Source organism: Lucilia cuprina, chromosome 4, assembly GCF_022045245.1.
Source record: "Lucilia cuprina isolate Lc7/37 chromosome 4, ASM2204524v1, whole genome shotgun sequence".
NCBI lineage: Eukaryota > Metazoa > Arthropoda > Insecta > Diptera > Calliphoridae > Lucilia > Lucilia cuprina.
Window position 1 is genome coordinate 15,580,066 of NC_060952.1, and position 16,858 is coordinate 15,596,923.

At 29.7% G+C, this 16,858-nt stretch overlaps 2 protein-coding genes and 1 long non-coding RNA gene across 5 annotated transcripts in view; 1 reads left to right on the forward strand and 2 right to left on the reverse strand.

Annotated features, from left to right (window-relative positions):
• LOC111690762 (cytoplasmic polyadenylation element-binding protein) overlaps window positions 1-16,858 on the forward strand; it is a 65,198-nt gene that overhangs the window by 11,956 nt on the left and 36,384 nt on the right. The window contains exons 1-2 of one of the 3 annotated variants that reach the window (XM_046948586.1): window positions 6,383-6,522; window positions 9,900-11,116. The exons of 1 other annotated variant lie outside the window; for it this stretch is intronic. In XM_046948586.1, coding sequence (XP_046804542.1) covers window positions 11,099-11,116 — 18 coding nt within the window. In that variant the 5' untranslated portion in view covers window positions 6,383-6,522; window positions 9,900-11,098. Of the gene's footprint in view, window positions 1-6,382; window positions 6,523-9,899; window positions 11,117-16,858 lie in introns of those variants that run through there. One more of the 3 variants, XM_023453317.2, reaches the window with a different exon arrangement.
• LOC124419392 lies at window positions 5,255-7,969 on the reverse strand. Its single transcript, XR_006940540.1, has 3 exons — window positions 7,825-7,969; window positions 5,637-6,520; window positions 5,255-5,561 (listed from the first exon to the last, which is right to left on the reverse strand). It is a non-coding gene; the product is annotated as an uncharacterized LOC124419392 (long non-coding RNA).
• On the reverse strand, window positions 13,463-14,941 carry LOC111690764 (hatching enzyme 1.2-like). The gene is made up of 2 exons (XM_023453319.2): window positions 13,855-14,941; window positions 13,463-13,793 (listed from the first exon to the last, which is right to left on the reverse strand). The coding sequence occupies exons 1-2, from the start codon at window positions 14,668-14,670 to the stop codon at window positions 13,581-13,583; spliced, it is 1,029 nt and encodes a 342-aa protein (XP_023309087.2). The 5' UTR covers window positions 14,671-14,941; the 3' UTR covers window positions 13,463-13,580.

Genomic DNA, 16,858 nt, shown 5'->3' on the forward strand with positions numbered 1-16,858 from the left:
AAAAAGGAACAAAAAAAAAAACTAAATTTGTGGAAATTTTTATTAAAATAAAATAATTTATATAAAGAAAATAAAAAAAAGGCAAATATTATTGACCAACCGTCACAGAAGGGTGTTGTCCACCCAACAAATATAAGTTTATAGTGTCAATATTATAATAAAATTTAGTAAAGCGACTTGATATGATAAATAAAAACTTCTATTCTATATCCATTATTCTATCATTTATTTATTTAACAGTAAATTTAAAAAATAAAATCACTTTATCGATTATGACGTGTCCGTCCGTCTTTAAAGAAAAAAAAAAACATAATTTTTGTCGTAGAAAGCTATAAAGGTGTTAGATAGCTATAAATTAGGGAAATATTAACAGAAGTCTTACCCCCATTTTTTATCCTAAGGATAAATTGATAATTTTCTTACAAAAATGTCATTAACGGAATGTTAAGGTAAAGATAAACCTTTTATGTTTTTTGGGATCCAAAAATGCTTTCAAAGTATTTTCGATAAAACTTAATAAACTTTTATTTGTACAAATTTTCCTGGGACAGTAAAACGTTTCGTTTGAATCGGAGGATATACTTTAAAATCCAAAGAAATATATCTAGGCTTCTATTGGGCTCATTGTGCGCTCCTTTTTGTGGAAAATGTTTGTTGGTAACAAAAACTTTATATAGTATTCACCGTCCGATGGTGAGAAACTCAGTTATATCCGGAATAATATCACTCCCAAGATATATTATTTCGTCTAAAGCCTAATAATGGCAAACAAATTACTCTAAGTTTCTCTCCATGCTGTACATTCGTCTAAATCTGCACGTTGTATAGCATTGTCCGTAATCCTTTGTGACTATTCAAAATATGTACGTACCATCATACTAACCTCAGACTTGATCATTATGGGAGGCTTCTCGTCCTGTTCTCTTTCCGGTTCTACCCACCGTTTTTATCTTATATTATTAATTTTTCTACCTCAAGCTTCCTTCCTCATATATATATAATCTGATATGGCCCTACCTAGAAACTAGTGTTGGTACTATGTAAATGGTGGTATATTTCTGTCTCTGGATCGTCAATATAGAACCATAGGTTAACTTTCTTTCCCAATTTAGAGCCAAACGTGTAGCAACGGATTCCTAGGATATTTGTGCTATAATGTTCCTAATTAGGGAATACCTACAAGGAAGAAATATTTCAAAGGATTAAAAACCAATCGATAACGATAACAAGTTCAGATTATAAATTTCATTGTAACATTTATTAAAACATCAACACTCTAAAATTGCATCAATTCATCGAGCATTATTTAAAATACTTTAATTCTTAATTCACTAACAAAATGATACACTAAAATGTGCATTGTATATACATACATAGAAAGTTTTGCACATGTAGAAAATAGAAGAAATCATCTCTACATACATACAATGTTCAATGTTGTTACCACTTACTTCTTTTTTTCATTTAACCTCATTTTAAAATGTAAATCGCATTTTAATAAACCTCTTCCTTAACTTTTTCTTTGAATAATTTTAAGCTGCACTAGAATAAAACATAAAAAGGAAGAAAAACATCTTTTATACGCACATATTTGTATGTATTTATTAATGCAACCATGTTTAGAACATATTGTTGTAACTTCTATAGATACTGATGTATATATACATATGTACATAGATATTCTAACAAAAGAGTGTTAGTTTTATTGGTAACTAATGGACTATTCATCAGTTTATTTGTAATAAAAATCCAAACATTCATATTAAAATTCTTGTTTCTTCTTGCCAGGCATTTCTACATACTTACATACACATGTATGTATGTTTGGGATGTTGCTTGCATTGTGTATTGAATGAATCTTTGTATGTGTCTGTGTGGTTGTTAGATTTTTTACTATTTTCTATTATTTAACTAACTCTATTTTTCATTACCATTTTACTGCATTTTACTACAGTGCAACTAACACTGACATTCTGTAATACAACATATTATTCACATAATAAGTACAATGTATAGTATTTGTTAATGTATGTATACTGAAAGTCAGATATCTAAATAATGGACTCTTTGAAAAGTTATTTTTGATGATTGATTGAGCTTAAAGGAGTAGTATTTGTAATTATTTAATATGATAACCCTCATGGATACAGCTTTAAAATATATAGTGACAATTCGACAGAGTACAGGGAAGAACGAAGGTACTTAGAGAACATCTGACCGATATTTGCAAATTTATACGGAAAACTTCTGATCCTATAATACTCCCTTTGAGGATCGACATGACAGTGGATAGCATAATACATTAAAGGAAAAGATTTTAGTCACACTGTCTGTATTTGTTTGCATCTTTTATAATTATATTTAAATTTCAATTTTTAGTTTTTCTAGATGATAATTCCCGAGATCTCTGGAAATGAAAACACTAATATATACATATTCTTCCTTTTTCACAACCTATTTACATAGTGCCAACACAATGTTTTGTATGGACAGGGGTCATTCCCAGTGGAGTGGTTTATATCAAAAATCGTTGTGCCACAAATATGACCTTGTGCTGTAAAACAGACATTATTTGGAAAAAAACAAAGTGTTAATACTTTAAAGTCTCTGCTCTAGATCAATGTGTATCAATGCCTGTGTGTGTGAGTAAGTTTATGCAGAACATTTTTTCTATTTGGCTCCACTACCAAAACGTCTCCATAGCACATACATTTCGAGTTAAAATATGCACACGCACATAGATGTAGTCGTGCTTGGTACATGAAAGATGTTGTTTGGCTGTATTCGAATTTGTCGTTTGGTTTGTATTAAAAAGGAGTAAAGTTGAGATAGTAATACAACTATTTGAAAATGTACACATTTCATCACTTCAAAAGAAGAAAATACTACCACTAAACACACATGTACTTATACATGTATAAAATGTAAAATAAAGCATAAAAAACCAACGACAACAGTCTGACAAATGTCTCTTTATTTCTGTTTTTTGTTCAACCATTCTTCTTCCCCTTTAACGTATTCGATATTTCGCTTTTAACCGCCACATCGTGTTAAGGACATACGTACAGGGAAGCGCAAAGGACGAGTAGATCGTATAAATTCTTGAGTTTTACTTTGAACTCCAAAACCATGTGTTCGCACTTTTTTTTTAAAAGTTGTGACAGTATGTGTCTCTTGTTATGTGTGTGTGTGTTCGCGTGTATGAGAAAAGTTCAACAACACATACAAATATACTCGAACATGTACTTTATTATGAAGGCTTCTATTTCGCTAATATTTTACTTAATTTTCCTTTTTTTTCAAATAAATACACACATAGATGAAAATAACTAATATTGTGTATTAGAAGTCAGCGTCTTTGGTTTTTGCTTTTGTTGCTTGTCATCTCATCATCAACATCTTCATCAACGGCTGTTGGTTAATGGGAATATTTAAAACTTGTTCCTTTTAGATGTTAAATTATTTTCTCATTTATGTATATTTCCAAAATTTTAAAGTCTTAAAATGTGTAAATTTTGTTTTAAGTATAAACTTTTCATTAAATGGGTCTTTAAGATATTTATAAAACGGCTTATTTGTTTCTTTAACAGTTAACTAATTAATGTTTTGAAGAATTAATCAAAAGTCTTAATTAGTGTAAATGAAGTCATGCAATTTATAGAGTACAACTAATACGGACTTGGGAGATTTACTTAAGTTCCCTACCAGCGATTGAAAATATAATTTGTGAAAAATAAAATTTCTTTGATTATTTTGAAATGAGTCTCAAAAAATCCGTCATATTGAGCTGTTTAAATTAAAAATAATTTTACAATTTTTGTAGAGTATTTTTGGTCCACAAAATAATTTTAAGAGGTTCAAAAGGGCATAATTATTTTTATCGAAATATAAGTCAAAATTGTCAGAATTTTTAGTTTATGGAGAAAAATTAAAAAAAATGTTTGTCATTTTGTTTGTTTTTTATTTTGAAATTGAAATACCCCTTATAATACATTTAAAGTCGTTTTTCAGACCAGGAATAGTCTTAAAAAAATTTTATTACTTTTCCCAATATAAGTTCAAACATACAGAATTTTAGAGACCCATTTCGAAAAGATTGCAGAAAAATATGTTCAAAAGAATTTTTCTACAACCTTTTCGAAATGTACTGAGATCAATATTTTTAACCGCTGATAAGGCCTTTTAAAAAAATGTGTTTTATTTTTTCTCGTATTTAGTACATTAATACGCATCGTTTGAGAGGTATTCCTCCAAAAAAAGTGCTCCATTGGACATCCTACTGTACAGGTATTTTGAAATTGTTACCGTTGAACACTTTTCTTTCTGACCCTATCGTCTTTTTAACTGACAGACAGATGGAGGGATATTACAAAATCGTACTGAAATTATGAAATGTACTGAGATCAATATTTTTAACTGCTGATAGGGTCTTTTAAAAAAATGTGTTTTATTTTTCTCGTATTTAGTACATCAATACGCATCCTTTGAGAGGTATTCCTCCAAAAAAAAGTGCTCCATTGGACATCCTACTGTACAGGTATTTTGAAGTTGTTACCGTTGAATACTTTTCTTTCGGACCCTATCGTCTTTTTAACTGACAGACAGATGGAGGGATATTACAAAATCGTCTTTAAATCTGATTATTAGTAAGTGATTCTTATACAGGCCTTGATTGTAAGCTTTACACTACAACGACGCTAATAATTTTGTTTTCATATCCTGCAATCCCATAATTGGCTTAAATAAAAAGGATTGTATTACTTCCGCTTCATGGAAGGACACTAAAGATATTGCCACCTTAATATAAAAAAACATTTGTTTTTAATAAAAATAAATTTAATTTTTTTTTAATTTGGTAATAATTAATATTTAACAAACATTTTAAATTGTAAAAAAATTCTCATTCATCTTAACCATCGGTTTTAATAAGAATACTTTCACCAGGCGAAACTTAATTTAAATATTAGATACGTCTTTCTTATATTAAGGTAGTGATATAGAAATAAACGAAATTTATTTAAATTGCATAACTCACATATATTTGTGAAGAAAATGGTGAAGATAATGTTAAATGTTGATTTAAACAAAACTTTATTGTTTAAAAAATTCAAACTTAAAATACACAATAGCATGTATATTAATATATTAATACATAATAATTGCAGCACAAATGCAATTGTTTGATTTAATTAAGTATTTAACAAAAAAACAACTTTGAAATAAATTGCATTTCAAATTATTAATAAACCTTTTAAAATGTAACATGTTCTGAAAGTGCAACAAATGCTAACCTAAGGGCCATTAATAGTCCATTACTGTTTATAAACAATACATTCGGAACAACGACGACAACTACATACAAATATACTTACTCTGCTGTGCTCTAGTAGTCATTGGTACTTTCTTTTGTTCACTCATTTCATGCTGATTTATAGTTCTAATAATAATGTGCTTTTTCCATTGAGCCTGTTCCGTATACCATTAGAAGAACTCCCTTTCCATATATCCGCACTTTGCTTATCGTCATCAAATGTGTGTTTCTGTGTTGTTCCACTGTTTTCCTACAAAGATTCGTAATACTCATAAAACTTTCTCATCTTTTTTGCATTATTTCTAAGCAAAAGGATTACACTAACATAAAAAACCCATTTGTAGACGTAGCGGCTCGGTATGTTTTTTGCTTTTTTGGTTTTCGTTGTTATATTCCTTTCTTATGAACTTATGTGGTAAATTGCTGGTATTTTTTTTCTCTTTACTTGTCGCACTTCTGACCCCTCTTGCTAACAAACTTTTTCCTTGTCTTCGAACTTATAGCGAATATGTTTTTTTTTGTTCTCAGAATACATCTTCCTGCCTATTTTTTACTTGCGTATTTTATTTTTTTTTCACTTCCATCGAAGTATGCGTCTTAAAATTATAATGACAACTATGTGTACGTTAAAAAAATTACGATAGAAATTGTACTAGTACCACAAATAAAATAAGTGGTTGCGGCAGATTGGGGTAGCAGCAAGCTGAATATAACAAAAACAGCAGTAGCATTAGTCGTTGGGAACACAAACAAAAAAATTAAATAGACTACAACAACCCAACTCCATTTGTTTCTTCTTAAAGAATATTCATTAGTTCATTCTACGTACTTAACTTTTTCCATATTGTTAATTTTTTTTTTGTTTTATTTTCATCATACTCCCGACCCATATCCTGTTTTTACCCAATATACACAAATTTACACTCGCATATTACCACCATATTCAACTTATTTTCCACACTCTAGTTTTTAGTTTTTTTCGGGGGGAAAATAATGCCGCCAGTTTCGTAGCCAAAAAAAGCTGAAGACGAAAAAAAACGTGCCTGTATGTGTAAATCGACTTCAAACGATTTTGGTTAATACCATATTTTCCATTTGAAATGATTTTGATAGTATGACGACTTGTCGGCTTTTCTGTATGAAAGGACGCATGAACAAATGAACGAACAAACTTAACTGTTTTGAACGAAGATGGCAACCAAACGATGGCTGTAAGTAAACGAGAGGAAAAGGAAAAAACATTTCTTTTCAGGTTAATTGCTTATTTTAAATTGAATTCTATTATAGTTTTGATTTTAATTCTGTTATTTTCGTCAAACGGGTTAATTATTTAATTATTAACACTTTATTGAAGAATCTAATTATAGTTTGAGGAGTAATGCTTAGGACTGACTACAAATGTTTGTATCTGTATGTATGTTTGTATATGTGTACTACGTAAAACTTTTAAAAATAAAATTTAAACGACAATTTACACAGTAGATCTAAGCTTTTATGAGTCTTATTGCAACTTGGTCGATAGAATGAGAAAGGAACCACAACAAATTTACGATTGTAAAGGCAACTGTAAATATAACGATAATAGCATACTTTAAAATGGTTAAAAACAGTAAAGAAAATTAAATGAAGCAAATAAAGTAATAAAATATTTGTCCAATTCACAATCGATGTCGTATCGTAGTAGAGTTGTATGTCCAAAATTTTTTTAAACAAAACAAAATCAATTATAAAAAAAAATTACTACATACTACGATACAACCGTACAACACCAATTGTGAATTGGACAATTATATTTATTACGCTTCGTTTCAAAATTCAAAATGTTGCCCAATTTTTTTCGAAACCCTGCACTTTTATTTTCCTTCATGCGATTAAAACCATAGATTTTGAGCGAAATTTGTTTGTAAATTCATGCTCCATTCAGAGATGCACTTTTAAAAACCTAAGTTCTGTAAAAAATTAGTTGATATATTTACATACATATCTTAAATTTTCGTGTGGAAAAACGTCAGATTGGAAATGTGCTTTGGCTGCTGAAGGAGTTGGAGTTTTATAACAAAATAATTACTCAAATAATTATTGCTGATCTTGGTTTTAATTAAGTGTTGGTTAATAACTCCATGAATACTCAAATCTCAATGAAAAAAAATTTCATAAAAATGTAGATGAGTACTTAGCATGTCCTTTTATATATTGTGTATCCCAGTAAATAAAGAACTTCCAAAGAAGCGAAAAATAAGTAGAATTTACTCCATGAAAGTACTGAAAAAGACCAGAAGAAGTGCTTGTCTTAGTAGGGATGTTCTTTTTATTTGTTTCGAAATTTACTACATCTGAAGTCATGCTTAGGAAGTAATTTTGATGTTCTTTTTTTGGAATTTATATATATACAAAAAATTTGACTTATATTACACTTACATAAATAAATAAATATATTACATGCATTTATCAATCAACTTCAAAATAAAATGGGTTTAATTAAAAAAAAAATAACTTCAGTACAAAAAATATACCTTTAATTTTAAACAATATTGGATTCTTTTCGCTTCTTCGGATGTCAATTCCACAAATCCAAATCCAAAAGTAGGACTACTTTTGAAGGTGATAAATGTTATTCCTTTAGCAGTTCTTCGTTTTATTTTTATTTAAACTAAAATTAAACAAATTTTTAAATACTTAAATCGCTATTTTTAAACTGGGACTGTTTACCAATGAAAAAGTTATTGTTTGAAATAATACTAATACAAATCATAATATGTGAAGTAAATTTCAATAAAATCTAAAATGTTATCCGAAAACAGTTTTCTTTCCGTTCTGATATGGATTTTTATCCCATATGTATAATTAGGGTGTCCCGTGAACCACTTCTAAAGGTACATTTTAATGTACTGAACACAAACAAATTAATAAACAATTTTTTTGAAAAGATCCTCAGTTCTGTATAAACTATTTTTTTTAATGTTGACCCCTATTTGGATTAAAAGCAAAAATAAGCATAAATACCTATTAAAAATTATTTTGTGGACCAAAAATTATCTACAAAAATTTTAATATAATTTTTCCCTTAATCAGCTCAAAATTACAGAATTTTTGGGGCCCGTTTCAAAATAATCGAAGATATTTTATTTATCTCAAATTATACTAAGGTCGAAATTTACAATTACTGGTATGAAACTGAAGACCATTGGAGAAAAATATTTTTTATTTTTTTCTTGTAAAAAGGCGGTTCCATATTGGTGGAAAACCTTTTATAGTGTTTTATAAATCTATGATATCGGTTGGCTAACGTGGTAATTCACTGCACACGTACTGTCAAGTAGAGTCTAAGAAACAACGCTTTGACCAGACCACTAGTATTTATTTTATTAGATCCAGCCTGTAGCTATGAGGAATCTGATGATATAATTATCTCACCAAGGTTAGATATGAAGTAACTGCCAACGAAGCGATTTCTCTTTACGGTTTGAGAAGGGCATAAGGTGGAAGACCGTTTCTTCCATGTTTGCCTATCTCTCATTATACTGTTATTACTGTTATCAACCTCGATATGTTCCGTTATGTTTTATAAGATGTTTTGTGAGTTTCTCATTGAAGGAGGTAATCTATATCTTGACCCCTTTACATGTGTCTATGTTATTCCATATATTTTCAAGTTTTTGAAAAAAAAATCTGAGGATATTGCTCTTGATAAAAACTAACGAGTTGTTAAAATAATAGCAACTTCTTCTGTCTGTTCATTACCAATGTAGTCTCTAAGCACAGGGACACAAATAAGGATAGAGTCAGATAGGGAAGAGGTAGTTTAGTGAGAGTAGTGCCGCTTGACTATCGACAAAGACTCCTATATTTCCGCGAATATCGAGGTCAAGTAATATCCTACAGGCTGACATTATCGCAAATATTTCAGCCTAAAAGACACTACAATTGTTCATTGAAGTTCCTTAGACTTTTTCAACAAAAATTAAATTTATGTATAAAATATTCCAGTCTTTCCCCGAATGGTGTGAATTCACCAAAATTCGATATGTTCAAAAAATTCAGTTAGTTTAAGAAAAAATGATAATGAATAATAATTTAAAAATATAAATAAATTCACTGTGGAGAAATATACTAAGCTTAAACTGCCTAAACGTTTAACTTGTTATTTAAATTCCTATTCAAATATTTTTTGGCTTTAGATTCCCCCTAGTTCCTATAGTTCCAAGTGTAACCTGCCATTTCTCTTAAGGGAAACAGTACTAACGTCAATACAAATATATTACCTGCAACCATTCCACCTTATTTTAAATTATACATTTCTTCGAAAAGCTTAAGAGCTAATACAAAAAAAATATTTCCCCATTAACAAACATAAATATGTAATCATTGAAAATTTGATAACAAGTACTTAATAAGAAGAGCATAAAACACATTGGCTCCATGATGTTGAGCATTTATATGAAAATCACACCTTATTGATATTTATTAACCTTTTGCAATGAAAATATATTCATGATTTTATAGTAGCGTTATACTTTTTATGTTGTTTTTTACTTTATGTTTTTTTTTTGCCTTTTTTCCAATTTCTTTACCGTCTGTCTACTTACAGTATTATGTGCGAAAATCAAAATTATTGCAAGGAAAAGATATCAAAACAAGGCATAAAATTTGCATCATTCAAAGGCTAGAACAGATAGTCAGATACAGCTACATCGTGTTACAGAGACACAGCCTGAGACACGAGACGTGTACGTAAAACACATTGTGTGAGAAAAAACATACACTCTCACATAAATAAATAATAAATGTTCCTTCAATGATGAAACCACCAAAGCAAATCTAAACCAGACGTTTGCTACATACAATATAGAGGAAAAAAGTCAACAGCAATAACAATAACAACAATTCCGAGAAAAGAACAACAAAACAAACAACCACAGGATAACAGCAGAGCGAAAAAAAAAACAAAAAAAAAAGATATAAACATACAAGGACTAACAACATAAAACATGTTGAGGTTGTAAATAAAACTTTACGTATCAAACTCAAACAATTTTTGAGAAAAATCTGTACATGTTTGATTGTTTTTTTCTATTTTCCTGCTTAATTTTTTATTCACATTTTTGTATACATTACGGAAGCGGAAGTGTTCTAAAGGAGAGCATTTCTAAAGTGTTGATGAGCGAGCGGCATTTGCAAAGAGGTCTGCACACAACGAATACACGACTTACACACTAACACAAATACACCCGTATGGATGGATAAATTTATTATTAAATATTAAAAAACAGCTGTTTTTACATCGTGCATTTTGTTTTCGTTGTCGTCATCATCATCAGTCGTCGTTATCATACGAATCCGGTCTTTAGTTGTATATGTAGTAGTAAATACAACTGTTCGTTGTTTTTCCTGAAAAACGCCGGTTTTATACGAATTGTTGTTGTCGCTTTTGCTTTTTTCCCTTTTCATTGTTTTGGTATTGTTCCTGTATATGTACGAACACAAGTATTCTAGTGAGTGTTTATAATACGTTTTACTACTCCCCATTGACACCCAATGTGAGTGGCTGCTTTTGATGTACCTACGTTTTATCCCAAAGGGACAAGTTTCTCTCTCATACTAGGACTATCGAACATACAAACACACACACACCCAAAAACACAAAAGTCACACAACAACATACACTTTAACTCAGTAAAGGAGAGACAAAATAAAAACCAGTAAAACACCAACTCAACTTATTTTGTCCTTTTAATCTAACGATATCGGTGGAAAAAAAGTGTGGAAATTGTATTTTTATTCAAAACAATGCCTTCACTGCAACAGGTATGTAAATAACAAAAACAAAAAACACATTCATACAAAAATAGCAAAAACAATTCAAAAGCTCTCACACTCGCACACTTCACAGTAAATAAACAAAATGATAAAAAAAAGTACGAACCCTTTTATTATTTAATACAATTGCTGCTCTAGGACTAATAGTACTTATGTTTGTGTGAGGATGTGCCTATGGAAATGGAAAATAAATTGTACCTTTAAAGGTTTTATTGAAACAAGTTCTTTAGTTATTTAATGGTTTGGCGAATACAACAGAAAATAAGAATAGGGTTTATATGGGAATCATAGACCGATAAAAAATCCTGCAGTATGACTTTATTTGAACTGAATTTCATAAGTTTTAGATAATCGATTTATGAGATTTCATGCATATATCGGAATAGTAGAGCGACTTTTTTTAAAATTAGGTACCATGACTTGCATGTATTTACATATAAAATTTGTTAATTTAATCGTGAAAACATTTTGAGCTTATACTATTGATCTCAATACTTTTAAAATGTTTATTAACTTATTGAATAAATATTTTTTTCTACTTTTTCGTAATATTTACGAAAATTTCGTGTATAATACGAAATATCCTTTGATCAAACACTTTCCTAATTTTTACAAATTTAATATAATTTATGAAAAAGTATAATATAATATTAATTTTTAAAAAGAACAAAACTATTTCCAAAATATAATTTTTCGTAAATATCACTATATTTATTCATAATTTACATTTCACAATTGTTATACCCTACACCACTATAGTGGGGAGGGTATTATGCGTTTGTGCTGATGTTTGTAACACCCAAAAATATTGGTTCTAGACCCTCCTTAGCTATGTCCGTCTGTCTGTCCGTCCATCTGTGCGCCTACTGTACGTCTATTTCATAAACCATACGAGTATACTCGTTAAAATAATTATCGAAATCCAAATATTTAATTTTTTTTACTCTCCCTAAAGAAAAAAAAACGGCTTATACCTTAAACCCTCACGTTTAATTTGTAATCCTTTCATTGTATCGCTTAGTCATAAATGTTGCAAAATTGCAGGGCTGTATAATAAGGATATTGCAAGTATATAAGTATTTGTGTTTGTAAATTTGTTTTTATTTTTATAAGTTTCGCCTTGATTTTGTTTATGTTAGTGTTTATACAGTTCGTCACTTAATTCACTCGCATAATTTATATGTACCTCCCCATCAGTTTTGAAAAAATAATATGTATCCGTTTTTTTTTCCAAATATCTATATATCGACTATAGACTAGACTTTAGAGTAGATTGTAGACTATACTACTAATTAGACTATAGACTTGAGAATAGAATATACTATAGACGATAGACTAGACTATAGACTAGACTATAGACTAAAATATAGACTAGACTATAGACTATACTATAGACTAGACTATAGACTAGACTATAGACTATAGACTAGACTATAGACTAGACTATAGACTAGACTATAGACTAGACTATAGACTAGACTATAGACTAGACTATAGACTAGACTATAGACTAGACTATAGACTAGACTATAGACTAGACTATAGACTAGACTATAGACTAGACTATAGACTAGACTATAGACTAGACTATAGACAAGACTAGACTATAGACTAGGCTAAGGACTAGATTATAAACTAGGCTGTAGACTAGACTATAGACTAGACTATAGTCTAGACTACAGAGTAGATTATAGACTAGGCTATACTGAACTACAGGGTTTCCATTCGAGTGAATGAGTTAATGTGCAAAAGTATGATTGTATGCTTGGCTTTTTATGACAAGTGGTTGTTTTCCATGATTTAAGTTTAGAGGACATTGCACATACATATAAATATGTACACTTCTATGGGGAATGAATGTGAAGGAATAAAATGTTCCATGATTTTATTGTATTTATTTTTATGTATTGTCACTTTGCTACATTAAAAGTGGCCACATGATGATGCATGTCTAGGAAGTTAAATAAATTGCTACATTTTACATTTCTACTTATTAAAATTTGTTTGTTGAGCTTAATTTTAGGACTTATAATTATATATTTTTACAAGTGGAAATTTTGTTTTGCTCTTAATTATATTATGCTCAAAGGTATGAAGACTTGGTTGTTTTATATCAAACTCAAAATACGTTTGAAAATTTTCAAAAAAAGATTCTTGTTATACTCCGAAGTTGCTTTCAGAAAACTAGTTGTCCTAGGTATTTATTTTAGTCTCTAATAGTAATAGCCATAAACTCGAGTTGAAAATTAATATTTTTTTTTAACATACTGTCATTTTATAATCACAGAAGAAGTGTTGCTTTTCACATAAATATTAAGATTTTATTTTTAAAAATTTAATTATAATACTAAGGTTTATAAATTTAAATTAAAAACTAACATGTCCGAATAAATTATCTTGATTTTATATGTTGTGCCAGGATTCAATGAATTTTTTAAGTTCTATTTTACATTTAAGACGAATGCTCATCGCCTAAACCTAAACCGGTTAAAATGCCACTAACAAAACTGCCAACCAAACTGTTATCTACACCCTGACCACTATTACCAGGAACTGGTGCGGGTGTTTGAACTGGGGCACCACAATCATACATTTTATTAAGTTTTTCTACATCAGATGCAGAGAATCCATCACGTTGGCCCATTTTTGTATTGCCCATATTTTGCTAGAAGTAAAAAAAAAATTGTTAATATTTTATTAATTGAAAAATAAAACTAAAAACTTACCGTAGGAATAATAGTAGGACGTCCATTAGTAGAGAAAGCATTGGCTGAATAGTGCATAACACTGCCATAATCGTACGGTACTCCAAAAGCAATCGTCTTAGCAGCCCTATCAAAGTTAGACACGGCATTCGGTTGGATGTTTTCATATTGAATGGACACATAAGAGTCACGTTCTTCACGATTTTGTTCATGCAAGAAACCCAAAGCATGCATAAGTTCATGTATGGCAGTACCAGGTTTTGTTAAACAACCAGGAGATTGTAAATTCACTTCTTGTTTACCACCAACACGTCCGACCGAAGACCAACAGCCCGAATTGCCACTAACTATAGAAACGTAATCCTGTTCATTGCTGCGTGGCACAAAACGTATACAGGTGCGTTGATGGTATTCATTGATGGCATTTTCAATTATGGACATATCACGAGCATTAAAATTACCACGAATTTCATAGGGAACAATACCCTTAGGCCAGCGTGAACTTTGTGTTGTTAGACCATTTTTCATGATCACCATCTGTTTAGGTATCAAGATATCACCCTCCAGATAGGTACCCAATTCTTCAGGATTAACATTAAATTCTTCTGGTGTATAATTGGCTACCATGCGAGCTGTATGTTGATCATCGGGCTCTCCAAATAGTGCTGAGCCATAGAAACTCAAATCTATAACATCCTTTGAATGTTCTACTTCGTTTTCTAGAGTATTAGCTTCAACTACTACAGTATCGTCTTCATCGTCTATTAGAGGTATTAAGGGTACGCTGCACACTTGCCCTACCACCAAAACTAATAAAAATGCTGAGACTTTAAACATTTTGTTAAGATTTTATTCAACGACACTTAAATGTTTTTCCTTAATTCTGGTTTTAAGCTCCAGTTGTAAGCTTTGATTGAATTCTGTACTTTTCCGGAAAATATTTTCACTATTTATATGTTCACAGCAGGTTATCTAGTCCATTACTTTCAGTCTAATTAACATTATTATCTAATTGCTTTTCATTTTACTTTTTTCTTGCAACTTCTTTTATTTAAATTTACATTTAAACTTATCGGTCGCCCATCGTTAATTAATTTATTTTTATATTTTTCTTTAATGTTAGCCTATGTTTTTGAATAGAACTATTTTATATTTAAATATTTACCCACTTTTGTGTATTTGTTCTTATAAATATTTCATTATCACTTTTCTAACAAAAGCTTAAATTCTAAATTTATTCATGAATAGGTTTTTTCATAGACACAACTTTGCCGACCTTTTGTGTTGAATTTGAATATATAAGAAAATTTCATACATACACTTATTTGCATAATTAAAATATTTGTTAGAATTCCTATAATTTTACATACCTAAGATGGACTATTTTAAGATTATATAGGGTTATTTTCGAGGGGTCCATTGGACATATCGTCAATAATAAACTCAAATACAAAATGTTTATGAAATGTTTTATTTTTTATTGAATTAATATTTTCAAATCCACCTGTCAGTTGTGAGCGTTAAAAGTTCACAAAACTTGTAAAATGTTGTAACCCATCTGAAACTCTATTCTATTAGGTTAAAAACAAAGCTTGATATATATTCATGGTTTTTACAACCTTAGCTAATATAGTGCGGTGGGTATTATAATTTGTAAATGCTAGTTAAAAAGAAAAAAATATCGACTCAAAATCTCTTTCTGATTCAACTTAACAATGTCTTTACGCCCTTCAACTTCAACGGATGATATCTCAGCAACTACAACTACACATTTTAAAATATATGTATTGTTAGATAACGCTTTAGGTGAAAATATTTCAAATGTTCCAATCGACTCAAAATCACTTTCTGATTCGACTTAACAACGTCTGTCTGCCCGTCAACTTCAACGGAAGATATTTCAGCAACTATAACAGATTTAAAAATCAATTTATTGTTATATAAAGCTTTAGGTGAAAATCAGTGGAAGACAATATATCAATTGTTAGAAAGAATGGACTTTCAGATGGTATTCAACATTTCATGAATAAAGTTATCTTTCAGTTTTTATCAAATTTCAGGGCACGATATCTCAAATCTTAAATGTGATGTAGACATTTCGAGAAATGGAGTTAAAAATGAGAAATCTTTGTAGGTCCAGAAATATGGAAACTCTTGAAGGGCAAAGTATTTATAAATCTTAATGAAGTAGAGAATGAGTTTTGATTGTGCTTTCTTATAATTATTTAGGAAACAAAAACCTAAAAAGAACTGCCCTCTACATATCGTACTTTTGAAAAGCTCTCACTTTTTCCTGAAAACTTACTTTTTTCTGAAATCGGCACAACAAGCAAAATTTCATATATTTATACCCAGAGAAATAAGTTTTTTTTTTGTCGCAATTGTATAAAATTACGTTTTCGCTGCCGATTACGGTGTATGCAGGACCATTAAACATTCCAATCAGTTATTTAAAGGAAACACCGATACAGAAAGCAGACTACATCTTTAACTAGATCTAATATAAAGCGATACTGAGGTAAAACATAAAAAAGTAAAAATGTAAAAATTATGACAAACTCTTTTTATATTAGAATTGTAAACTAATATGGTAGTTAAAATTTAAAAAACAAATCGACTACTACTGCCTTAGCAATATTTATAAAGCGTTCTACAAACAAAATATAAAATCTTGTTGGAAAACTCTGTTCAAAATTAACAAATCCATGTCTTTTCTACAGCTCTTATTATTCGTTTTTATATTCTATAAAACCCTCACACAAATTCCGTAATATATTATGGATTAGCCAACATAATAACTCCACCTAAGTATTTAACAATTTTTCTTTTAAATCCTAAAAATTTCATAATTAATATTTCTTTATTGTCCAATTGTCCTTCTATTGTTGTCATAACATTGAATGGTTTTTCCTCCTTTTTCTTCATCTATTCTCATCTTATTTCCTTAATCCATACTTGACTACTGAATAATTCTTTCAAGAAGTCATTGTTTACTTAACATTCATTTTTCTTACATTTAACCAGC

Coding starts and splice junctions, on each gene's coding strand:
- LOC111690764 (XM_023453319.2), bottom strand. CDS start 14,670: ATGTTTAAAGTCTCAGCATTTTTATTAGTTTTGGTGGTAGGGCAAGTG. Junction 13,794..13,854: donor GTCCTACTATTATTCCTACG/GTAAGTTTTTAG, acceptor TTTTACTTCTAG/CAAAATATGGGCAATACAAA.